The sequence below is a fragment of the Rhipicephalus sanguineus genome, chromosome 2, assembly GCF_013339695.2.
Source record: "Rhipicephalus sanguineus isolate Rsan-2018 chromosome 2, BIME_Rsan_1.4, whole genome shotgun sequence".
Lineage (NCBI taxonomy): Eukaryota > Metazoa > Arthropoda > Arachnida > Ixodida > Ixodidae > Rhipicephalus > Rhipicephalus sanguineus.
The window spans coordinates 23,900,179-23,926,213 of NC_051177.1; the positions used below are offsets into that span (position 1 = coordinate 23,900,179).

The window sequence follows — 26,035 nt, forward strand, 5'->3', positions numbered from 1 at the left end:
CTAATTCTTCACATCAGCTGTGCAAGACCAACTAGCTCAGCAGTTAGTCATTCCTTAGGTGACGATAATTCCGGAACTTCGAAACAACTCATTCTCGAGCTTCCGCGCGCGAGCCCGCTGCTTATGCGTATGTTTCGAAATTAACTAAAACAAATGTGTAAATAGGAAAAGCGGTGCTAAAGGCGACGTAGCACAAGCGAAGAAACACACAGGACCTTCGCTCGTTCTACGTCTCCTTTCGTGCGGTTTTTGCCATTCACGAATGTGCGACCAACAAGCCCAACGAACCCCACCTCTGTAAAATAAATCGATGAGCGATAACTAACTAACTAACTAACTAACTAACTAACTAACTAACTAACTAACTAACTACTAACTAACTAACTAACTAACTAACTAACTACTAACTAACTAACTAACTAATTATTTAATTAGTTAATAATTACTTAATTTGGTTAATTAACCCATTATATTATTTGCTACTCGCTGCCGTCCAAACCAGACATGGCATGCGCGTAGAATATGCGCCGTGCACTAAAGCACGGGTGGCGTAACTCACTTTGGGGTTTCCTTGCACATGCTGCGTAGATTTCTGCATTTTTGTGTGTACTTGTTGCTTTGTAGTATTGAATGTTTATGCTGGTGCTGACAATATGCTCGTACTTTTATATATATATATGTCAAAGTCAGTTATTGTTACTACCCTTTATGCGACTCTCCGCATATATACCGCATCTGCGAATGTGCGTCTTCGGCGTGCGTCTCAGAGTTTTTACCCCTTCATTCACACAGCTATCACACTTCCCTTAAAAAACTGGGCCTTTCCTTTCTTTGTGCGACCACGCAGTAAGAAGTTGTACAACGGGCAAAAGTTTGTACAACACAAAAAGACGCCTAACCACCAAGGGAGGACTCGAGACAGAACAGAAAAGGGCGCCACTCGCAACTAATTTTATTCTCAGAAAAGCAGCGACATATATAACCGTAGTAACCATGCACAATGTACGTCGTCTCACACGCTCCTTAAAAATACACTGGATAAGGGAAATGACAAAAAAAAAAAAGCTTTTATTCTAGAAAAGACTGACAGAAACTTAACACGCCGCTACACAGAACAGATGTGTCACTTACACGCATTTCTTGCTTCTTTTTAATGTAATACGCTCCCATGGCCTCCCGTGCCAGGGTATCTTTACTCTTGCCAAGAACGGAAACACTGGAAAACCCAGGCTCACACTCGCAGGGCAAAATTTGGCTGTGTGCAGAGCCGTTGCCATATAGTTTCCGCGAGTGCCGGAACTCCTGATGCTTTTTATTCCGAATGACATTCTTGGACTTTTTCGCCTAGTTTTCGCGACTTCGGTGTTGCTTATCGAGCTCGCTTCGGCACTGCTTCTGATTGGGCTCGCGGAAAAGTGAGGAGGAAATAAAAAAAAACAATGTCATGAAAAACGGTATTATACTGTACCGTACAAATCAAAAAGTTAACCTATTAATTTAGCGAGTTCTTTTTCTTTTGAAAAAATTTATTTTAAAAAAATTATTAGGCAGGATTAAATATAGAGCTGCTATCAGTGACGTAGCCAGAAATATTTTTCGGAGTGTGTTATACACCGCAGGTAAAAAAAGAAAAAGAAAGAAAGAGAGCCTGCGCCCAGACAATATCTTAGTCATTTTTCTGCTTTAATGAAGCCGAGCCGTTAGTTGTTTCGTTCACTGTGATAACTGCATAAAAATACGAGTGCGCACAGGACTTCGAGGACTTGATTGCTAAATGACATTTATTTTCCCGAAAAGAGGGGTAGATGTGGGTATGCAGCGCTCAGAAAATTTCGGGTATAGTGTTCTGGCACCGAACCTTCCGAAATTGTTCGATGCATAGCGGCGTGATCCTTTCTTTCTTTTTGTTTTGTTTTGTAGTTCTGTTGCAGTTATGTTCATTTTGTTACTTCAGTTGCCGTTTGTCCGATCACTCTCTCTTTTCTGTAATCCTGCAGTAATGGCTTCGGGCGCTGCAGGTACCTCGAATAAATAAACGTCATCTACTCGCTAAACTTTTGTCCCGTCGCATTCTACACGCATTCGGTTGAAGCCGTTTGGGTGAACGATATTAGTGCACGGCGTGGCAGCTTGTCATGTCTATAAAGTCATGCTTTTACATTGCCTTCACACTAATCAGACAGACTTCAACAGTCAGCGTGAGATGGGTCATGACGGCTTTTTGTTATTATTATTTACGCACACTATCCCGTTCCTGTTTCCGACGCAGGAGAACCGCAGGCGCTCCATCGCCGAGCCCGATGGCGGCCAGCCGCGAGGTCCCGGCGACATGCCGAGACTTCGCACCACAGATGAGCGTGGTTTCACGACTAGCGCCAGCTCCCCGGACGCTAGTCCTTCGAACAGCCTTCGCCGCAGCTTTCGCCGCAGTCGACCTTCCTCGTCCGAGATGGCCAGTGACGACCAGCTGTTTGACTTCCTCAGGCACGGCTCGGACAGGGAGGACTCGCTCGGTGCGGGCATTTACACTCTTTCGCATAACGGAGTATTCGAAAGAAATAGGAACGCTTGTTTTGTTCATTACCCGCCACGGTAGTCTTGTGGTTATGGTACTCGATTGCTGACCAGAAGGTCGCGGGTTCGAATTCCGACCGCGGAGGCCGCTATTTCGATGGAGGCGAAGTGCTTGAGGCCCGTGTGCTTAGATTTAGGTGCACGTTAAAGAACCCCAGGTAGTCGAACCTTCCGGAGCCCTCCACTACGGCGCCTCTCATAATCATGTCGTGGTTTTGGGACATATGCCCAACAATTACTATTATATTGTCCGTGGTCGTGACGTCGACGAAGCCAGCAGCCGGCGTGTTCAAGATGAAACTGTTTATTTGGCCAAACTTGTGGCCGGGAAATGAAAACTCAAACTACAGCATTACACGCTGTACATTGATAGCGGCGAACAGGCCGTCGGCCGTCGATCAACTAACTAGCGGTGAAGCGCGTCGGCATTTATACATGTGCCGTGGAATATTCCAGCATTATCGCTGGTTGTCGCGCAAGCTCTAGAATAAGCTCGAGTGTTCGCGTCTTGCGCGCAATCTTAACAAAACGATCTGCTATAATCGCGAACCTTCTCGAACAATGAGGCGCGGTTTGCGCTGAGCGTTGCTGACAGTCTTTGTGGGCGAAAACCGAATATAGCAAAAGTGATAATAAGAAACGCACGTGGCAATCTGAATACCAGTTTTACACCAGCCCTCAGTGGTTATATGGGCTTTTTGGTATTTACACTAATATTTCGATTATCTACGCTTTTACCTTAATACAGTGTAACAAGCCGGTCTATGCGCAGGCTAAGCACCTGACTTTCTCTCCTCCTCCTCTGTCGTCGTCCTCGTCTTTTTCAGCGGAGCGTGAGGAGTGTTTAAAATTGCGACAAGTTTGCCCCGCGGCTTGTGCGGTCAGCATTCTTTCGCCTCGTTCCAAGCTAGCTCAGCGTCTCTTATAGAGCCACTTCGCCACTGGTTGTACTGAACATTTTCACGTTGTCACCGAGGCTGCGCATGGCTATAAACAACTGCAGAGAACATTACGCACGGAGAGAAAAGCATCTGGTTCCTGTTGGCATCTCTCTCCATTCGCAGGGGAAAACTACTTAACGTCGTTGTGCCCCAGGGGCTGAAAAGTCTATAAGGGGGCGTGCTTATTTATTACAACGGATAAGCCACATCATTACGGTGCCCTCGTTAATGTAATGAGAACAGATCAACGAGGTCACACCTTAATGACGGCGTAATTAAACGTGAAACACAGAGCGCTATATTTTCTTAATTGCTGTTCCGTTGTTCTGAGCTGTGCTCGAGCTCAAGGTTAGCTACTCCTTCTAATAGCAAGTGCGCTTATTTGAGCCTCCTAGGCTTTGCAGCCGAAAATTTATTCTCGTCTCATTCAGTACATGAACATCCTGAAACCCGACTTTAGTTCTCGAGGGAAGCATCCGCATAAAAAGCAGTGTAGAGCTAAATAAGGTGTGCCGGGTGTCTTTACTTCTCTCTTGTGTCCGTGTTTGCACGTCCAGTCTTTTTAACGTGAATAAATAAGTTCTTTAACTCTAAGCGCTCTGGCTTTGTTGATTCAAACAAGTCGCTTCTTTCGCGGCAACTCGTCGCCTGGGTATTCATTGGCTATGAAGGGTAAACGATTGAATAAGACCACGAGTTTGTCACGCTTCTTTCAAACAAGACCAAATGATCGGACGGTTTGGTTTGTGTGGTTTAACGTCCCGAAGCGACTCGCGCTTTGAGAGATGCCGTGGGAGGGCTCCGGATTATTTCGACCATCTGGCTTCCTTTAACGTGCACTGAAATCGCACAGTACAGGGGCTATATAAAATTTCGCCTCAGTTGAAATGCGACCGGCCCGCGGTCGGGATCGAACCTGCGTCTTTCGTGGCAGCCACTGCGCAGGCTTAGGACCAAGCGGGTAGCTTCGCTTTTTTAACTGTGTATTGGGACAGCCAGTTTTGAAAACAGCCCCCCCCCCTCCCTCCATATTGTTTCTATAAAGAAAAAGTAAAGCGCGCATTTCGCTCACCCTCGGTCACGCTCTCTGAGAGACACCTTCAGCGCCTTGATAACGATCAACTCCCATTGTTGAATGGTGGTGGCAATGAAAAAAACGTCATTAGTTTGTAGGACTGACCCTGAGGCATACAGTCTTCATTAGCGAGCTCGAAAAGCTGCGAGCATAAGATCCTGCGACATAGACGCGAGGTCGACGGTGCAGTGAATAGCTTCATTTCACAGCACCGAATACAATGAGACGTCGTTTCAACCTACATATGCTCGAAAAAGCTCGCATGAATGACGTCCAAACGTCGAGCTGCTTCAAACTAATGAGAGGGCGCTTAAAAAGGACACAGTGGATGCAATAATACAGCAAGTAGGAAAGATATATCGAAGAACGTGCAGAAAGGGATCCGACGAATACGTAGCTCGTTGCGCTCCACTGTCTTGTATAGTCCTCCCTCTCGAGGTCACGTGGGTTTTACGATTATGTTCTCTCTCTGTTCATCGCTTCTCTTTCAAGCGAACGTTTGTGCTAACGCTTTCTTTTCATTCCCGCTGAAACGTGCGTGGAAAGTTCGGCTTGCAGGCTTAGGCCAGTTGGGTTTTATGTCCCGCTGTCATCTGCACTTCTTTTTCAGTCTCACTTTCCAGTTAATTTTTTATTGTCCATGAAACAGGCGTCGTATGGTCAATACACAGAAATGAGCGTAGATATTTGAGCGGCGGTGGCTGACATCATATTATGACGTCAAGCGCCACTGTCTTGAGACAATAACGAGGCAAAAACGGTGAATGCGCATCTTTATACCTCTTCTGCTTTCGCTACGCACCGGCTTCAGGGTGATACTAAACGAAATAACTTTCAATTCTCGTATAGCAAAACTTTGGACGATATTCATGACGCTCAGTTTTATTGGTAGAATCCCAGTCTCCTCTACCTCCCTCCGCTGAAAGAAGAGACGTGATGAACTGACTTGCGTTATCTGACTACATCAAATTTCACCGTAGAGGTTCCAAGGCATAGACTATGGCTTAACTCAGACATTACGTTGCATCACACAGTTAAGTTTGAACTTTCTGAAAGCAAATATATAATGGTCTGTCATGAGGACTCTGCGATGTTGCAGCTTTTCTGATGAACGTGCTTTCGCGTGTCTAATTTCCGGTTCTGGTACCTAAATATAGGCATTACAGTTGGTGAAAAATGTAGACGCATTATACAATAGCAACTTTTTCGAAATTGTAACATCATATAGAGAACTGATCCGCTGCACCATTTTCTTTGTTGACAAGTTGTACATATTCTGGGAGCGTAAGCCCCCATGAGTTCATTGCATTATTATGCGTGAGGTTTAAGATCGTTTCTGAGCAAGTGACCGGGATTGTTAGTAATTTAGTCGTAGAAGCAACTTACCTGACGGAAGAGACAGCGCTTGTGTCCGTCTCCTAAATCGCAAGGAGATGAAGATAACATTTAATGCTATGTAACATTATACTGGCTAACAGGGCACGGGCGATGGGAGAGACACGCCAGACTTCAACTAAATTTTATTGTGCACGAAAGCATCGCTTTAATGCTCCATTAGGAGCACCTACAGCCAAGGCGCAAGGATAGGTGATCAGCCGGGCAGCTCCTCATAGAGTATAAAAGGAATGTTTTCGTGTGCAATAAAATTTAGTGAAAGTCTGGCGTTGTTGCTGTCTCTCCATTAGGCCGAGTCCTGTTCACCAGTATCATGTTACATAGCTATAACCAAAACCAAAAAGCCCAGCTGCATGCGCTTAGTATTATTTATTGAAGATAAAGGAGTTGGCCTGAAGAACGCGTCTCTAGCCTGCTGCTCCTAACCAGGGCAGTCCTCCCACGCAATGTTCTTGTCCAAGGGCTTTAGCGCGTATTCCGGAAGGCATACTTGAGAGCTCTGTGTGTTCATTCGTTTTGCGCAGGACGACGGGCGTCGCGCCGCGAAGCGAGACGGCGCTGGGCTGCGGACCTCTCAGAGGACTCTACATCTCGTGAAAGGGTGCCTTCACGAGAGATTGAGCAGACGCCTCCGGCGTCAACACCTCGTGAACCGGCTACCAGCTCTTTCCCGGCTGCCGACGCGCCGTCGTACACACCGAGGCGCTCGTTGGCAAAACCCACTTCCACAACGGCTGCAAGTTTCACGACAACGACGCCGTCGATAGAATCCCCGAGGAGTGTTCCTCGACACGACGCGTCAGACAAGTCCGTTACGCGGTCGCCACCCCCGCCGATTACTCCGGCATGTACGGCACCACTCGGCACACCCGAAGCAACGACCCAGGTTGACTTTTCTCGTCGGACTGCCGCTCCTATCAAGAGAATCCCTCCACCATCACCGGTGCCGGCAGTTCCCGCAGTACCGACGACCACCCCGACTGCCCAAGTCAGCTTTGTCCACAGCAGTAGCCCTCCCAGACGAAGCGCCCTGCCGTCGCCAACACCGACATCTACTCAATCTACGAACATGACGACGCCACCTACAACGCCCAACATCGCTTCTACCGTGGTAAACAGCCAGCCACACCAGGGTAATGGCTTACCGTCGCCACCCCCTAGAATAACGCCACCGCTTCAACTCACACCACGGGCGACGCCACCTCCACTGACGACCCCGCCTTCCCGCGTGACACCTCCTCCCCGGCTAACTCAGCCTTACGGAATAACAACAACCCCTTCCGTAACAACTCCACGGACGACACCATCGCCTACCAGGGCGACACCACCGCCTCAAGTAACACCGCCGTCAACGACGAATTTGCAATCACCACCTCTGCTGCCAGCGACTCCGCCGACTTTTCCGAGCAGCGTATCTCCGCCGACGACAACACCCGCGAGAAGGGAAGGCTGGCCTCGCAGTGCCATACCCACAATGCCCGGAAGCACCGTGCTCAAGAGAAGCTCAAGAGTGTCTCCGTCGGAGAAACCCTTCATGAGGGCCACATCAGCCTGGACTGCGAGGTCGGGACCGCTGCCTGTGACCAACGGAAACACGCAGTCACCACCGTTCGGATCATCCCCACCGCTGATCACTCCCTCATCTCCTCTCTTCGGAACACACTCAGCGAACGTTGCTCTGCAGCGTCGAATACCGTTAACGCCCCTTCGCGACCGATCGGTGGGACAGCGACCGTCTAGAACGAAGACACCGCAGGAGAACCAGCATATACCTGGTTCGCGGTGGCGCAGCTCAAGGACGGGCATGAGCCTGCAGTGAATGATTACATATATGGACTGTGCAGCTGTACACCATTTAGCGTCACCACTTGACATGACCAGAATTTGGGGACCCGCGCAAGTGGCACTATCTCTCGGCGGCAGCTCTGCCCCCCCCCCCCCCCCCCTTGAGTGAACGGGACAAAGCCCCCAAATATACAATACGCCACGAACAAAACTAGTTATAAAAGCTGACTGACGGTTCTGCTTACGAATGACCCACTGGAACATTATGGTCAAATTCTAATATAGCACCACAATTCGCCTTGGTTTCCAGGGTATTCGAATATATGTCAAACGGCTTATAAGAACCTCGGGGGTGTCTCTGTGTGAAATACTGAAATCTTCTGGGAACATATACGACTTTGCGTCACGCTGTTGGAATTTCACCAGAATATTCCAGTAGATCAAAAGGTGTCATGGCGCTAGCAGACAGGGACGAGGCAGACACAACGGGACAAGCGGCAACTTCATTTAACCAATTAGGCCAAAAAGCCACATTGACAAACTTTGTTCCAGTAGATACGTGTTGTATAACACCGAGAATCAATTGATAGCGAGCTTTGTTCGTCGGATATCTTTTTTGCTTTCAGCACATATTTCCCATTCAGTTACGGCTGCGGCGCCACGGAGGCCGCCGAGAGACGGTGCCATGTGCGCGTGTCCCCAAATCCTGCACAGGAACGATTACCTGCACGTCTACTGGTGATGTAAAGAGGCGTGGATCAGCCGGTACTGGTCTGCGCCACCGTGCACAGTATAAGGCCTGTCGCAACGGGTAGCGCGAACGATAAATACAGAGACGAAGAAAAGGTAATAGTGATGTTCATGATATTCCTGTAGCATGTCACGTACTCACAATGAGTTATATAGGGCGAGAATTTGGCAGCTGAAATGCGACCTACCATTTTTAAAATATGCGTTATGATAATGATTGAGGAATTAAGAGTATCGTACAGTTTGGAAGTCAGACCAGATGTGATTATCTTTAACTGAACGAGTTAAAATAGTTATACGGAGAAGAAGTGCTCAGCACGAGTGCTTTCTTTCCGCCCACGTCGTTCGCGCCACTCGTTGCATCAAATTGTGACCGACTCGCCCATTTTTCCGTTCTCTTGAGTCAGCTTAGGTTGACGGAGTAAGGATACCCCCTTTTTAGTCGAGGCTGTGGCGCTTTCACCGTGGCAAAAGAAGGGAAAAACAGTAAACGACTGCATATATACTATTACACTACAGAGAAAAAAAAGAAGGACTTTTACAGAGCCAACGTGTCTTCTACAGACTGCGCATGCGGCAAATTTACGAAGTGTCATGTTTTTTTACATGAAATTACGCTTGGTTGCGTAAAAATAGCTATGACATCGCGATTCATGAATAGAGCAGTCACAATACATCCGACAGCAAAGCGAATTTACAGAAAAATAAAACAATCAGTTTTTCAGAAAGAAAAAGCAACTTCGCAGTTGAAAAAACCTGCCTGATTCGGGGCGCAAAAAGCTTGATTTTTTAAAACTAAGATGTTTATTTCCGATACACGCGTAAAGGTTTCCTCTGTAGCTTCGTTTTTATGACAATTTTTCCTCACATGAAAGGTCATCACCCCCTCCGTATCACCGCCAATCTAATTTGTCAAGAAGAATATTTCGTGTTCATAACATACGTACATCATGAGTTCCGCTTTAACGTACGAACATATCTTTGAAAATATATCTTTAGTTTCAACGTCGGAATATATACGGAGGTGCTAACTTCAGCGGCCTCAAAACGATCTTCCTGCACTCTACTAACTGAAATGTGCAATCGACGAGCAAATGAAATTTTCTGTTATAAGTGTTTGGGTTACAAAAGCTATTTAAGCAATCGATTAGCTCTATCGACTCTCATTTTCTAATGAGGCTTATATTAACTGGAAACGAAAGGCAGAAAAGGGGCCTCTGCTCTACCGCGAAGTGGTATGCCATTCGTCCTTCACCTGCATTAGTGTAGTAAGCTAGTCCGGAGAAAAACGTGTTGTGCCAAGTTCGCCTCTTTGACAGGCGGACTGAACTTTATATATTTGCCGTATGAAAAATGCTGAAAGTGTGCCAAAATAAAGTATATGCCATGTTCCTGCTGCCCTTTCGTGCGACTCCAAACTCGCCGTGGTGCACACACGCGCCCTGCGACGGCTTCCGGTCACTTAGGGAAAGTATGAAAGTAATAAGCATTCAAATAGTTTGCCTCGCACTTATATAGTTTGCCTCGCACTTATATGCCTCGCACAAGTATAGGTTGACTCAAGACCATTTTTTAAAAGAACCTGTCAGGTTAGGTTGTCCCAACTGTTATCTTATCCTTTTTCTTGAATACCTGCGTATTAGAGAAATTAACTTTCCCCGAAGCAAGGCGACAGCAGCACTTCAACGTTGAGGCGAACTGCTAGAAAGTGCACGTTAAAGACTGACAGGCGGTCGAAATTTCCGGAGCCCTCCACTACGGCGTCTCTCATAAGCATGTTGTGATTTTGGGACGCGAAGCCCCACTGTGTGTTATATGTGTATATTGTCACGTGGTCGTGGCATTGAAGATGGCAGCAGTTGGCGTGTTCCAGAAGAAACTCTTTATTTGGGCGAACTTGGACCCGGGAAACGAAAAGTCAACACAGTACTCACGGATTCAAACACGACATCAAATTTTTTTAGTATAACGATTGGTATGCGCAATTTCTTGAGATAACCACGTCATGTCGCTATGTGTCAGGTCTCTAAAGATAATGTTGGCTCTGATTCGAGTCGAAATTACGCCGATATGATCCGAACTGAAGACGGTGGAAACGATGGTATGTGCGTTACTTAAATTGTTGAGTACTGTACAAGTAATACACGCTTACACTGATAGCGGCGAACAGCGTGTCGGCCTTCGGCATAAGCGTGCGCAGGGCTCCCTATCAGGGGGGGGGGGGCAAAGGTTCGTTGCAGCGCCCCCCCCACCCTACTAAGTCAATGTATGGGGCAGATTTTGAGCCCCCCCCCCTCTTAGGTGACTAGAAGGGTCAATGTACGGGGCAGATTTGCACCCCCCCCCCGTGATTAGGGGGGGCGGTCGCCCCCCCCCCCCCCCTGTGCGCATGCCTATGGCCTTCGGTAATCTGATCTGCGGTAAGGCGCGTCGGCATTTATACATGCGGCATCGAACATTCGGGCCTCATCGCTGGTCATCGCTGGTGGCCGCGTTAGTTCCAGAATAAACACAACTGCTCGCGTTTGCGCGCTCAAGTCTAACAGGAGATTCTGAAATAATCTGCAATGTTCCCGCACATTCGGGCGCGGTTTGCGCAAGGCAGTAGCTCTACGTGTAATGGGCCGGTAACATAAAACAGAAAGAAAGGAGCGCCTGTGGCTAAAAAGTGTGCTTCAAAGCTAAAAAGTGTGCTTGCGTCTTTCCATTGCGTAACGAGGCGGTTGCGGTCGTCATCGTGAAAGTGCTATATTATCGTTATGAAATTGCGCAGTCAAAGATATGGAAATTGCACAATATATATTATAAGGAACGCTGTAGTGAGAGAACTCCGGATTAGTTTTTTGTCACCTGAGGTTCTTTAACGTGCACTGAATGCAGGGTACACGGCTGTTCATCATATCCGCCTCCATCGAAATGCTACTGACATAGTCGGGAATCGAACGCGTGTCCTCGCACTCAACTGCGCATCACAATGGTCACGCAGATACAACGGCAGATGTCCTGAAATCATGAAATTCAGCTTTATGGTGTAATATTTGGTCTTGAGACTTAAAAAAAAATTAGCACAGTTTGCACTAAGTTGTGCAAGGCTGGGTCACAGCAGAGCTGGTGGGCACCTAGCTGGCCCTGGCTTGGCTAGGCTTTGACCCTCTCACCTCTCTCTTTCCCACCCCTTGCATCACTATACTATACATGGATATGCCGCTATGCGTGCTCTTTTTTTCTATATTTTGTATCTGTTTCTCTCCATCTCTTTCTTTCTCTGTCTATGCCTTTCTCTCTTTCTTTCTTTCTTTCTTCGCTTTCTTTCTTTCTATCTTTCTATCGTTTTCTCTTTTATTCCCTTTCTTTCTCTGTGTTTCTCTCTTTCGTTCTTTCTTTCTTTCTTTCTTTCTTTCTTTCTTTCTTCTTTCTCTTCTCTCTTTCAGTCGTTCTCTCGACCCCAGTCTTTGTCTCTCTTTCTCCCCTTTCTTTCTCTCTTTGTCTTTCTTTCTCTCTCGCTCTCTCTGTACTCGTTCTTCCCTCCTCCTTTCTCTCCACCTCACCCTCACTTCTCTTTCCCACCCCCTTGCTACACTATACTGTACAAGTCTATGCTATGCTCTACTAGAATGCCTGAATTATCCGAGTGGTCATGATGCTCGCCTTCGGATCGGGGGTACGCGGTTTCGAATCTCCCGCCAGGCCAAGAAAAATATTTCCCCAAGAACCTCTCTCTTTCTTTATCTTTATTTCTCTATCTTTCTCTCTCTCTCCCTCTGCACTCCTTGTTTCGCCCATGAGAGTTACTGCATGCCGCGCCGGAGAAATCGGCGCACGTGTTCTAGGAGCGAAGGTGAAGGGACGACGACGATGAAGAAGAGGACAAAGAGAGCGCCGGTTCATGATGATGATAATTTCTGCTCGCTCTGCACGGACTAACAGTCGGCTTTTAACAGCTCCTCTGTAAAAGAAAAAAAAGAAAAGAAAAGAAAAGCGATGACCAAACGAAAATTTAAACGCACTTGTTCGTGATGAGAAAAACACGATGTGAAGCGCTTCCGAGGATGCGGTGAAATAGCCGGGCTTTCTATATATTTGTACGATGTGCATAAAATTTGGGAGGAAAGAGTGACGTTGAAGCGATCCGTCACTCTTCGGTAATTCCTCAATCGCTTCTTGGGGTAGCGATTGGTAAAACATTGCCAATTAAACTGTTCAAAGGAAGTAATTCGTTACTTTTTTTTTGTAACGTGTATACAAGTCTGCAAGAGGCTCCTGGCAATGAGCTACAGGATTTAAACACAAATCACTTTCTGCCGCCAGCCGGTCACGGCTTCGCAAAAGTCTGAAGTCAATGGCAGTGTCAGCCGTCACAGCTTGAAGCGCAGTGATCTAAGAAGGTATACCATGCATGAACAGCGCGAAGCATCAAAATCGACGGGTGAAAAATTTTCGGCTCGCTATCAGCCTGAAGTCATCCCTGCACATATATGCTCGAATAGCCATTCTCCTTTCGTATCCTGCACTGCCCATCTTGATTGCGTTCACCTGCATTGTACTCGGCGCAGCCGTCTTCACTTATTTCAAATGGTGCATATAACGGGCTCCTCATGAGCCCTGATACACTCAACCATTGATAATGTATATAGTAGCGCTATGTAGTATGTGAACGAATAAGGTGATCAGGGCCGCACATAGAGCAGTTATCTGAAGTGTAGAATTGGCTGCGTAAATATATAGGGTAATTTTCAAAGCTCACCGAACGTCTGCCTACGATATGCCGTTTGACAACGATCACTGAAGCTGAAGTCAGTTAATGTCTGAGCATTTACGTGTCTCGTAGTTTATGTCGTAGGGGACAAGAACAAAATGTTTGCTTTACGCCACGTCTTCTACGGGAACACCAAGACGTGAAGCTCCACTGAACCACCCCCAATCGTAACTAAAAGCTCGTCCCAGGAGCAGGTCGTTCCGCAACGCGCAAAATACGAAAAATCTTGCAATAACCATCCTTTTGTTTTACAGCGAAACCTGTTTATGAGATCACAAGACCGGCCATTTTTGGCGCCGTAGTTGTCCGCCGCCGGTGTCAGTAACCGCTATCACGCGAAATAAGAAAAAAAAAAGAAAAACGAAATAAGGAAAAATATCCAGGATGGAACGGGGTTCCAACCTCGGCTGTCTGTGTGGCAGCCCATTTTACCCCAGAGCCATGCCGGTGCTCCTTTTTTCTCTTTCATGGTATTTATTACAGATGTGCGTAATGTACATGCATAGCGAACGAAAATACTCAAGGGCGCTTCTACAAGCGTACATTAAGCGTTGCACAGAAAAGGAGTTTCAATAACACTGTGTTCTAAAAGGGAATCAGAGCAGTGCATTTGATGAACAGGGGATACCAACAGCTACAGAGCCATGCCGATGCTTGACACTTCTTTGCAAAAAGACCCTATATACAGGCTTCATGTCAGGAAGGAACCACATTAACATATGTAATATAGCGTGGTAGAACAGTAAAATAACAACCCAGGCGTCACACAACGCGAATTCTGTAACCAGGCGCCACACAGCGCGAATTGAGCAAATAGTGGGTCGTTCAATGCTTCCAACCCATTACAAAGGGCTCAGCCATATTCTTCATCGTCTCAGGCACAGCATCAACAAAGTGCACATAATGTCTTACAGGTGTGTAGCGAGAGCCACGCTTCTCCGCAGAACGACGAAAAATGGATAGTGAGTGCTTCCATACTTGAAAAAAATTATGATGATTTACAGCTCAGTGGTACCTCGCAAGTGTACTTGTATTTGTCGTCAAGGAAGCCCATAAGGCCCCCATGATCCATTTCCTCAGGGCCTCAACAAGGTCTTTCCTTCTCTCTCTTTCTCATGTTAACGTATGTTATATAGCGTGGTAGGAGAGTGAAATAACGACCGGGCGTCACACAATGCGAATTACTTAAATAGTGGATCGTTTAAAGCTTCCAACCCATTACAAGTGGTTCCGCCATAATTATTCATTGTCATCAGCCGCCGCATCAACAAAGTGCACGTAATGCCTTGCAGATGCGCGGCGGGCACCTCGCTTCTCCGCTGCATTGTGGCTTGCACGAGAAATGAAAACGAGTTTACGGAAAGTTTCTCCTTACTCTCCAGATGGTAGCATACGACAGTGCGACGGTACATGCGTGAACTAACTTCCCCTGCACCAATATCAAGCGGTCCTAGCCTGCTATGAAGTATAGGACGCTTTGCAATTAATCATTGACATTACTTTTAGGACAAACCCTGTATACCGTCACTTTATTCATAACGTTACGTACCACTTATTCAGGGACTTAAAGTTCGGTGCAAAGGCCTGAAGACATCGAATAGGCTCTTGTTCAATATGGATGAGCTGAATCCACGTCCTGGAACACGTCTTGTCTAGTGTTCCTTTCTCTTGTGTTTGTTCCGCTGCGCTTGCTAAGATGCACAAGTTCCACAGCCACCCAACTAGCCCAAGCTTCCGCGTTGAATCCAAAACTTCAAAGGTAAATTAGTAAATCTAGAGACGCGCAGTACGAATAAAAAGTCTGTTCTAAGTCGAAAAGCAAAGGCAAATTATAATGAGTGTGCAATTTTAAAGTATATTAACGTGTAGGACGCCCGAGCCTCGGAGCTAAACTTGAGCCGATGTCTGAGCCGTTGCCAAGGCTCATAATGTAAAATAAACTACTAAGTCGTTTAATTTATTCAGGGACAGTAAAGTAGGAGCGCATTGATTGGGAAAGAAGCACGTGTACATGACCCCATTCTCTCTCTCTCTTTGCTCGCATTTTCTCTTCCATGAATATTGTGTTAACGAGAGTCGAAATGTCAAACAATGCAGCAGGTCGCTTCATCTAAGAATCCTGAATAGCGAAGACAATAATAGCGAGAAGCATTGGTTGAACATGCCGCTTCCTGTGGCACATTTGTTGCGGATATCGTTGTTCAACCAGCATTTGTTGGATACAGAACACGTATTACACATGTCATGGCTACTGTGTATGGTTTTATGGTCGTTTTTTTTCATATGCGCTGCTGAGGCAGTGGAGGTTCATCACAGAATTAGTGCCCTGGCCGGTATACATAGAAAAGTACATACGTCATACACAAGCAATAATAACAATATTTTCTGTTCTCGATTAGTTATAAAGTACAGCTTGCATCCTTTTCCTAACTTGGCCACCGGAAGGCTTTCCGGACATGTGCATGCATTCCCTCATTCACAATATCAAATCAAAATTACCGAGCTTTGCTGAGTGAAACTTGCCTGGTAGAAATGCAAGAGAACGGCTGCTATCGTATTTCGTTTTGAACTTTCCGTTATCTAACGATTTGTGAATGTGGAAAGCTTTTTCATGAAAACATTCCATTTTGTAAGCTATGACTGCACGCCTAGATACAGGGTGTTTCTGCTAACTTGCGCAAAGCATAACAAAAAAAAAGACATCTGGACATAGATGAAATAATCCGACGTTTCTGAACGATCGCTAACTCTTTAGCATAGAAGATTTTTCACTAGAGTACTACTTTAGAAGTTACGTAAGCTAACCTTTGTTGATTACGCAGCTTGGCGGGATTGGAGAAAAATATCATGACATGCTGCGTATGGCTCGGAACAATAGTGGGAATTCGACATACATAGCCGTCTTTCTGTTTTTTACTACCTGGACAAGTTAGCTGAAACATCCTGTATACATCTAGCAAGCCTTTCCCCCCCAAAATATAACCATAAACAAAGTGCTTAGGAATGGTAGAAAGACGAAGATATAAGATTAACAAGAATAGTCCTAAATTGTCGGCCATCATGCACTAGAAAAAGGCAAATGAGGCACGTAACGAATAAGATGGGACAATGCTAAAAACCAGCTACGGCAGACAAATACTCAGAATGAGAAGGATCCAAGGTAATATCAGTGAGAGAGAGAGAGAGAGAGAAAAACTTTATTTGCAAGTGTGTTTGGACCCCCCGGTCCCTGGACCACTGCGCGGTCCTACGCCACGTCTACACGGTCATGCCTCTCACCGCGATGACATCGGCAGCCCGAGTCACCGCAGCAAGTTGCAACGCCGGGTCCCCAGACGAGAGCAGGACCTCCCAGTCCTCCCAGCTGGAGATGGCAGGCTGTCCCTGCGGGGGAGGATCAGCAGGGCAGCCGAAAAGAATATGGGAAAGGGTGGCGTGAGGTTCGCCACACAGGGAACATTCAGGGGAAGTGCCACAGTAGTGGGACAACAGTTGAGGGGAAGGAAGAGTGCGGGTCTGGAGACGTCTCCATAGGATTTGTTGGGAGTGGGTAAGGGAGGGATTTGGGGGAGGGTATGTCCGACGGTTCAAACGGGGTATTTGCGTGAGCTCGGCAAAAGTGTGCGCCCGCTCCTTCGAGAAGCCCGAATCGAGGCTGTCCTGAGCCCGGCGTATTAATCCTCGCGCCAATTTATCGGCAGCCTCGTTCCGGGGTTCCCTGAATGAGCCGGCACCCACTGGAGTTCTACCATGCGTGGTAAATTTTGCGTGGGGGTGTTCAGCAACTGCCAGGCGGGCGGGTGTATCCTGCCCCTGGCGTAGTTGTACAGAGCAGTTTTTGAGTCAGTGAAGATGTACTGTGCGTCTGATTGGGCAAGGGCTATGGGCGATGGCAGCCTCCTCTGCCTCCTCAGCTGTAGAGCCTGAAGGAAGGCGGTGAATCAGAGGATGAGGCAGAGTAGGGTTGTAGGCAACTGCTACAGCTTCTTGTGCTGTACAAGCAGCGTCTACCCAAATGGCATCCTGAGCTTGTCCATAACTCTGGTGAAGGGCATTTGCGCGAGCTACGCGGCGAGCGATGTGATGCTGAGGATGCACATTGCGGGGCAGGGGTTTAACTATTATAGAGGCATGAATGTGGTCGAGGAATGGGTATAAAGGTTGGCTGATTAGCGGGTATGTTTATGCGAATGGAAGCGAGAATATGGCGGCCAGTGGCGCTCACGGAAAGTCTTAAATACTGCGCCTGAAGATGTGCTTCAACTAGCTCAGAAAGGGTATTATGCATGCCCAGTTCAAGGAGTTTGGCTGTGCTTGTGCTGCGAGGAAGGTTCAGGGCTGCCTTAGTTGCGAGGCGGATCATGGCGTTCACGCGTTCAGTTTCTGTGCGGTTCAGCTTGAGATATGGGGTGGCGTATAAAATCGGCTAAGCGTGAAAGCATGTACAACTTTCATGTTGTCCGCTTCGTCTAAACCCTTGTGCATGGAGGATACGCGGCGTAAAAGCTGCAACACGGATTGCGTGGAAGTCTTGAGTGTTTTTAGGGTGTGGTCATTTCGTCCGGAATCCTGCAAGTAGAGGCCAAGGATGCGCAGTGTGGGGGTGAGGGGGATAGCGGTTCCTTCTAAAGTGATTTCAATGGGCGAGTTAGCGGCTGATTTTGGTCTCATGAGAAGGAGCGCAGATTTAGAGGGGGAGCATTCGAGCCCAATAGATGACGCGTGAGCTGAGATGGTGTCGGCTGCTAATTGAAGAGTTTCCTCTATTTCCCGTCAGAGCCATGAGTAGTCCATGTGGTAATATCATCGGCGTACAGGGTATGTTTTAGGTGTGGGATGAGATCAAGTTTGTGGGCTAAGGGGATAAGAGCAATATTAAAGAGAAAGGGGGAGAGGACCGCGCCTTGAGGAGTTCCGACCTCGCCGAGCGTATAAGGGGCCGTGCTCAGGTTATCAATGTGCAAGGAGGCAGTGCGCCCAGAGAGAAAGGCACGAACGTAGTTATAAGTTTTGGGGCCTACCTGCAGTGCCTGCAGTTGCCTTAAGATGGCATCGTGTCGAATTCTATCAAATGCCTTAGTGAGGTCTACCGCCAGGATAGCTTTAGTGAGGTGAGGTATGGTATCGTCAAGCATGCACGTCGTGCGTAATTTGGAGCAGGGGCATCCTGCGCAGAAAGATGCGCACGAAATCCAATCATACTGTGGGGAAAAGGTTATTGTCTTCCATGTACGTCGTCAGGCGAGCAGAATTATGTGCTCGAAGACCTTGGCAAGACAGGATGTCAATGAAATGGGGCGAATATTGTCGATGGTAATGGGTTGTGAGGTTTAGGGGATAAATATTATTTTGGCGTGCTTCCAGGAGGCAGGGAGGGTACCACTTCCCAACATTCGTTAAAGTAGTTCACTAGATCAGATATGGAAGCATCATCAAGATTGCGGATGGCAGCATTGGTAATTTGGTCTTCACCGGGTGCTGTATTGCGTAATTTCAGTAGGGCTGCACGAAATTCTGATTCTGTAATAAGGGCATCAAGCTGGGGTTGGGGTGAACCTGTGTACTCGGGGGTTTGCTAGGAAGACCAGGTGTAGTATAGATGCATTTTACCTGCGTAAGGAAGGCATCTGTGTCCTGCCGATGGTTATGAGTGAGGCGGCGAAGGCTAAGACGCGTCTGGTTGTTAGATTGCGTGGGGTCTAGCATGTGGCGCAACAGGTGCCAAGCGCGGGTTGTAGAGAGATTGCCACGGAGGTCCTCACAGATCTGAGCCCAGTTAGCTTTGCAAAGGGTGGTGCTGTGCTGTTCTATTTGGGTTTGCAGCTGCGCGAGTTTTAGTTTTAGTTTCCTGTTGTGCTTTTGAGTTTTCCACCTTTGCGTAATGTTATCATGAGCTTCCAGGAGATGGGCGAGCTTACTGTCGATAACGGGGATTTTTGGAGTTGTATCTAGCGTTTGGGTATGCTGGCGGATGTCCTCTTGCAACTGCCTAACCCAGGAGTCAAAGTCGAAGGGGGCCTGTGTTGGCCGCGCTTGCCTGAATTTGCGGAGCTGGTCCCACTTAACGCGCCTAACGGTAAATTTGCGCCGAGGTCGTTGATAATTCACTGCTATGCGAATTAGGTGGTGGTCACTACCCAGTGTGGTTTGCGTTCTTTCCCACTGCAGGTCGGCGATATTTCTTCCAAGCGTGAGGTCTGGACTAGTATCGGCAGTGACACTATTGCCAATACGAGTAGGCAGGCTAAAATCATTAAAAATGGTCAGTTGGAGCATGAGCGCTTCATTGTATAGGACTGTGCCCCTGTGGTTGGTGCGCGATAACCCCAGTCAACGTGAGCGCAATTAGAAGTCGCCGATGATGAGTAGGGGGGTTTGATGCGGCCAATCGAACGGCGGACTTGAGGAGAGGGAGGGGAGTAATGAATCGACTGTCGTGGAAGAAGATAGCAGTTAAGAATGAACAGGGGGGATCGTGGCAGGGTTCGGGGGGTAAAATTTCAATGAAGGTGTGAGCGATAGGCGAAGTGATGATCATAGCTGCACGAAAGGCAAAGAGTTACGACATATGTTATCACGCGAGAGGACATCCGTTGAGGCTGATGGAATAACACCGTACCCTGGTAGTTGCCTGCAAACATTAGCATCCTGAATAGCAATAATGTCTGGTGGTAACCGAAGAATTGGCAATAATTTGCTGCAGGGGGTCGTGCTTTCCGCCGAAAGCCCCTGCAGTTCCATTGGATAATTTGTAACGAATATAGGGCCCGTCGGAGGAGCCATGTTGTAAGGTGGAGGGGCGAAGGAGGGGTTGAGGAGGTGGGGCTGTGGGAAGAGAGCCTGTTGAGAGTCCAGAAGTAAGATGAGCTAAACGCTCTTCCACCTTAGTCATGATGCTGGAGAGGACATTATCCATGATACGGGTAATAGTAGATTCAATCATAATTTGACATTGTGCGGTGACTTGGGCCGTGATGCGCTCTGTGAACCTGGCTTCTAAGTTTTGGCGAGATCCTGAAATTTCGCTTCCAAATCTATGGGTTGGGCTGGGCTCTCATCAGCCTCCTTTTTTTCTGAGGAGGCTGGTCGGATAGGGTTGGTAAAGATGGGGGTGGTGAAATTTGAGGGAGAGTTGGGCTGGAGGTAGAGAGGGCTGCCCTGAGCTGTTTTACCTCTTCCCGCAGAGCCTTCACTTCCGAGTCTTGGGATGTCGCGCCGTTCGGCCTGGTGGCCCCGGAGGACCATGCAGACGTAGATGGGTAGGTCTTGTCGAGCGGGGGAAAGTCCTCCTTGGTAAAGCACTTTGTCTTCTGAAGCGGTAGGCTGTGTCGTTTGGCGGTGGGGATTTCTCGCCTTGCACGATCCGGTGCCGTGAGGTGCTGGCCCCCACAGAGATGCAGCTTGGGATACAGGAGGGAACATCTTGCCGTTCATGCTTGTCTCCGCACCGTGAGCAGAGGCCACTTTTGGGATGGGGGCACACATCGTATCTGTGGCCCGGTCGGCGACAGTTCGTGCACGCATCTAGGCTTCCCTTGTACTGGGGTGCACCTGTTGCACTACACTCATGTAGCGTATGGTGTGAGGTACTGGTCCGTGCGCAAACGTGATCAATATTGAGAGGGTCCTACCCATTCTGCGGGCTGCGATGATATCAGCATCTGGGTTGCGGGTCTGGAGGTCCTTGTAGCATCTGCTCCGAAGTTTTCCTCCCAGTAGGCTTGCGAGATGACGCCGCGCACAGCAGAGGGCGGCGGTGCGATGTAGCGGCGACTGGGTAGGTGGTCGTTTGGAGAACCAATTGCTTGAGCTGGACGAGATGTAGGGCGGTTGTCTCGTGAGCGGTAGCGACCGTGAAGGTGTTATTCGTAGGATGTATTCGGAGGTGAAGCTCTCCAAGATCCCTGCAGCAGCGGTGACTTGCAGAGCGCGCATGAGTGGCTGCGCCATGGCTCCGTTCAAGGCGAGTCCTCCTCTTGGTCGGAAACGACTCTTATGGTGCCAGGAGGGAGTAAAGGAAGTGTTTTACTTCGCAGCGCGACAGCATGTGCCACGCGCAAATGTTGTTGGTTGAGCTCGGTAGGATGGCTTGAAAGACGCAGGGGCAGCGTCGGCCGGAGCGCCGACTGCAGACGCGTAGGCTTAGCGGAAACCGGGACAGATTGGAGGGTACAACCTGCGTTTCTGGGCTTGGCTCTCCACCTTTGTACGCACGGATTATCGGAGTCCATTCGCTGTGTTTGTACGTTGCTGGGTAGCTGTTCTTCGCCTTCCGTTTGCACATCCATGGCTGTTGGGTTTGGGTGCTGCCGGTGATAGGGCCAGCCTCTAGCGAGGCGAGACCCCGCACGCCGGGGCGGTTGCCGAGAAGCAGATTTTCCAACGTCGCTGCGCTCCTGAAGATGTTGTTACTGAAGAATATCCGCAACGGGTTCAAGACGCTCACTTTTAGTAAGCGTTTGACATGTCTGGTGAGGAACAGGAGCGTTGTGTTCACACGAAAAGAAGGTATTGCCCGGAGCAGATGTGGGGCACGTCTTGCTTCTCGAACGCGTCGTGCGTCTCCTTTATCAGTGGAATCATACCATGGTAAAACAATTTTGTATGAAACACTGGGACAGACAGGCGAAGTTATCATGTTAACATTATTGCTGAGGCTAACTTCTTTTGCAAGTGAAACGGAGCATATCGGAAGCTCGCTGCTCAGGCACGTAGGCAAGGGGGGGGGCCGCCCCCCCCCGAAATTCGTCCAGCCTTTTATATTCCCGGGCAACTTTTTTTTTCTTTTTGCCATGAAAAGACTTTCTTTCGAATAATTAGGCCTTGGCCCCCCCCCCCCCCCCCCGAAAAAAAATCCTGGCTACGTGCCTGTCGCTGCTTACTACCTCAACCTACCATTACTTATCCATACCCGCGCAAATCGATTGCTTCGTACGAGCAGCAACGCCGACGAACTTCAGCTTATCCCTAGCCCTGCCCTGACGCGGTCGACACTGACCCTCAATCGCGTCGGTGCAACGACCCGATTTAACAGTGCGACACGCTCCAACACGGCTTTGTTTGCAAGCAATACCCCTCCCGCCCACTTCGGTCGGAGGGTGCAGCTCCACCCGCTTTTGTTTAGCTCTGCTTCGTTCCACGTCGAGTGCAGTCACCGATGGCGGGGCGACATTCTAGTCCCTGGTACTGCCGCGCTAAGCCTAAACGAGGTGGGTACCGCCGGCGGGCCAGCCAGAGCGTGCACTCGGTGTACGAACAGAGTCATTAGCATAGGACAACAAGACTCTGGGCATGGGAGCGTGGCCGAAAGGGGACACGGCTGACGAGCCTCGGGCTTGTTACGACTCCAGGGAGCCGCGGTCCATCCCGCCGCCGAGGCTCCATTGTGGCGACCGACACACGTCCTGGCGTCGCACAATGGCGCCCAAGGCAAGCGTGAAGTCGCGTTGCCGGAAGGGCGCGTCCAAAGCGACCGTCCTGCCCCGGTCGGACACCCTCCCCACACCCGACGGACTTCGCAGCTTCTGCAACATTCCATGCCACCAAACGACGAAGCAGGACAATGCGATGCAGCGGCAACCGTGGTTAGCTAACATAACGCGCTTAGTTCCCCGAACAATCGACGTATAAACATCCAGCTATACTATACCACTGGCCGATAACTGACCGTATCGATTTTCTTAAGTTTCTACGCTTTTGTTTTTTTGGTAATGGAACGAAACGTGTTTCTCGCTACCACTGGCCTAGCCAGAAAGGGGGGGGGGGGCTCGAACCCCATAGTAGGCCCCCTTCTCACAGAAAACTTTTTACACCCCCCCCCCCCCGGAAACAATATCTGCTTCGCCCCTGCTCGCTACATACTGAAGCGCTAGGGCGCTGTGCATGGCAAGATTATTAACTTGTCAAAAGCGAACACAGATGAAAAAAAAAAAGAAGAGTAATAGGAACTTTGCCTCGCTCGGTTATATTCCGCGGCTGTGCTTTTCGCCTGTCCGACGGGACCACCGCCGGAGTATCCGCAAGCGTGTTTTAGTGTCTACGTTGCAAAGAACCTGCTGCAAGACCTTGCAGTCAATTTATTCGTCCCGCCGAATATTTCGATACACATGCGCAATACAAACGGTATACCGTTTATGCGCCGTACGCGGCAGACTGGCGTAGCCAGGAAGGGAGGGGTAGTTTGGGGTTTCAAATCCCCTCCACTTGAAATTTTCAATTGTGCATGTGTATATTTACACAGCGCACGCATAAACGCACGCATGAACATACATAAAGTATAGTGAACCCCCCCCCCCCCCATCCACCCTCTGAAAAAATTTCTGACTACGCTACCGGCACGCGAACACATTCAATAAACTTACAATACCTACGCAAGCATGTGACGGTCTACGAACTTCTATGGCGCGGTATTAATAGGAACCAAGAGATGCAAAACATCACCGGCGCATGTGACACGGCTATCGAACGCCTTCACGCACAGTCCGACTTGTTGACCAAGTCGAAATTATGCATTCAGTTCCAGAGCGATCGATGAGTGCCAGCGATCCGTTGAGATAACTGCCTCACCGACAAATCTCGTTGAGGCCGATTGGTCGTTGTCCGAAAGCTTCGCTTCGCTTGGCCTGGATAATTAATTTGTGGGACTTCGATATCAAGAAGCGCATCGCGGAATTTGTTTACGCACGGAAGCGTACAGTTGTAGATGATATGCTCCGAGTAGTGTACAACAAGCTTGTCGTACTCGGTGAGCGGGAGCAATTATCTGCTAGCGATATATATAGCTGCTATGCATTAGGATCTGGTGGACACTCTTCCTGTACTAGATTATCTTTCCAATCCTTCTTTCAGGACGCATGCATCGGCCTGTCCTTTTGTTCCCAAAGAATATTTACTCGGCAAACAGGGACAGTTGGGCGAGTTGGTGAAAGTCCATTATGAAGTAAAGAACGGTAGATACGACAACATGGTGCTAACGAATAAGACAGGCCGACGCGCTTATTCGTTCCTACTTGTTATCGTTTTTACCACGCTTTATTTCACAAATATTTGCTCACTCTAAAATAATGGTTGGGGTTTTACGTCCCAATATCACGATGTGATTATAAGGGACGCCATAGTGGTAGCTCAGGACTCTAGCACTTCGCCTACATCGAACTGTGGCAGTCTCGGCCGGAATTCGAACACGGGACCTTCGGATCAGCATAACCACTAGACCACCGTGGCGGGTGGTCACTGCTGATATATCAGATTTTCTTTCCTATCCTTCTTTCAAGCCGCATGCCTTTATGTTCTCAAGGAATATTTACTCGACTATAACAAGGACAGTAGAGCGATGAGTTTAAAAGTGCATTACGGAGTAAAGTGCGGGAAAAACAATAACAGAAAGAAACGAATAAGACAGGACGAGGCGCTTATTCGTTAGGTTCCTGTTGGAATTTTTTCCACGCTTTATTTGATAAATATTTTATTTTCATTAATGGAAAAACATCTTTTTGGTGTTTAGTGTTGAAATGTGTTGTAATCTTGTTGTTGTTTCACACACACACACACACACACACACACACACACACACACACCACACACAACACACACACACACACACACACACACACACACACACACACACACACACACACACACACACACACACACACACACACACACACACACACACACACACACACACACACACACAAACACACACACACACACACACACACACACACACACACACACACACACACTCTCTCTCTCTCTCTCTCTCTCTCTGTCTCTTTTAGCGTATCGATTAGTGTTTAATACAAGTTTTCGCTTTTTTTAAATGATATTTACGACATATCAGAAGGTAAAGTCAGTTTTTTTGTAGAGACGGGAATGCGAAAGAAAACAAAAGTGAAGTCAGTTGACAGAAACTTTTCCCATTATTACGGGCACACAAAGCAGAGAGAGACAAATAAAGATTCCTTCGAAAAGCAAGACCAAAAAAGCATGAAATATTATGAATTAAGAACATTTGGATGCTCATGGCTTATCTCCTCCACGTCGTACCCCAGAAAGAGTGTACGCACACTAGAGCAGTAAGTGACAGCAAGGCATTTTAAGTGGCAAATATCTTTGCTTTGTTGGCGCATGCTTCGCTGACAATTATGCTTTAACCTACGGTAATTTCTTGTAAAAAGTGGCTCACGGTGAAAACAGTTGAGCGGACATACTGGGTACGATGAACTGGTTTTGGGACGTTAAACCCCAGATATTATTATTATTATCGGTACGATGAACGTTTGTTCGGCAGTGGTACACTGTACCTATTTTTTCTGCAATTACAGTGGGGATCATCAAGAGTGTTTTGTAGCAGATAGTGTATTTATTTATTTATTTATTTGGTTTGAATACATAGAAAACACGAAGACACAGAGGAAACAGGGAGGGAACAGGCTGACAACTGCCACCTAAAGGTGCACAACGCCTGCCTGCTCATTTGGGAAAGGGGAAACATTGGGGAAAGGAAGATAGGGGGGAAAGAAAAAGGAAAGAAAATAGGTAAGAAAAGAAAAACAAATAACACAGACGTAAACACGAATAAGTGGTAGAGGCCGATCACGTTGCTTCAAGTTGTGCCCACAACGAGTGCGACTGCCAAGAAATTTCATGCCTGATAGACAACGCTCGTCTGTTGATCCGCCGACATCTTTTAAAGCAGCACCCCCCTGATAGTGTAGCAAGAAACGTGATTTGCAGCATGAGTTTGGTTTCGATAGG

At 48.0% G+C, this 26,035-nt stretch overlaps 1 protein-coding gene across 1 annotated transcript in view; it reads left to right on the top strand.

Annotated features, from left to right (window-relative positions):
- The window catches only part of LOC119381089 (inverted formin-2), a 183,256-nt gene extending 173,209 nt beyond the window's left edge, over window positions 1-10,047 (top strand). The window contains exon 13 of the mRNA XM_049412157.1: window positions 6,510-10,047. Within this exon, the coding sequence (XP_049268114.1) occupies window positions 6,510-7,804 (1,295 nt within the window). The 3' untranslated portion in view covers window positions 7,805-10,047. The remainder of the gene's footprint in view (window positions 1-6,509) is intronic.
- Window positions 10,048-26,035: the final 15,988 nt, after the last annotated feature.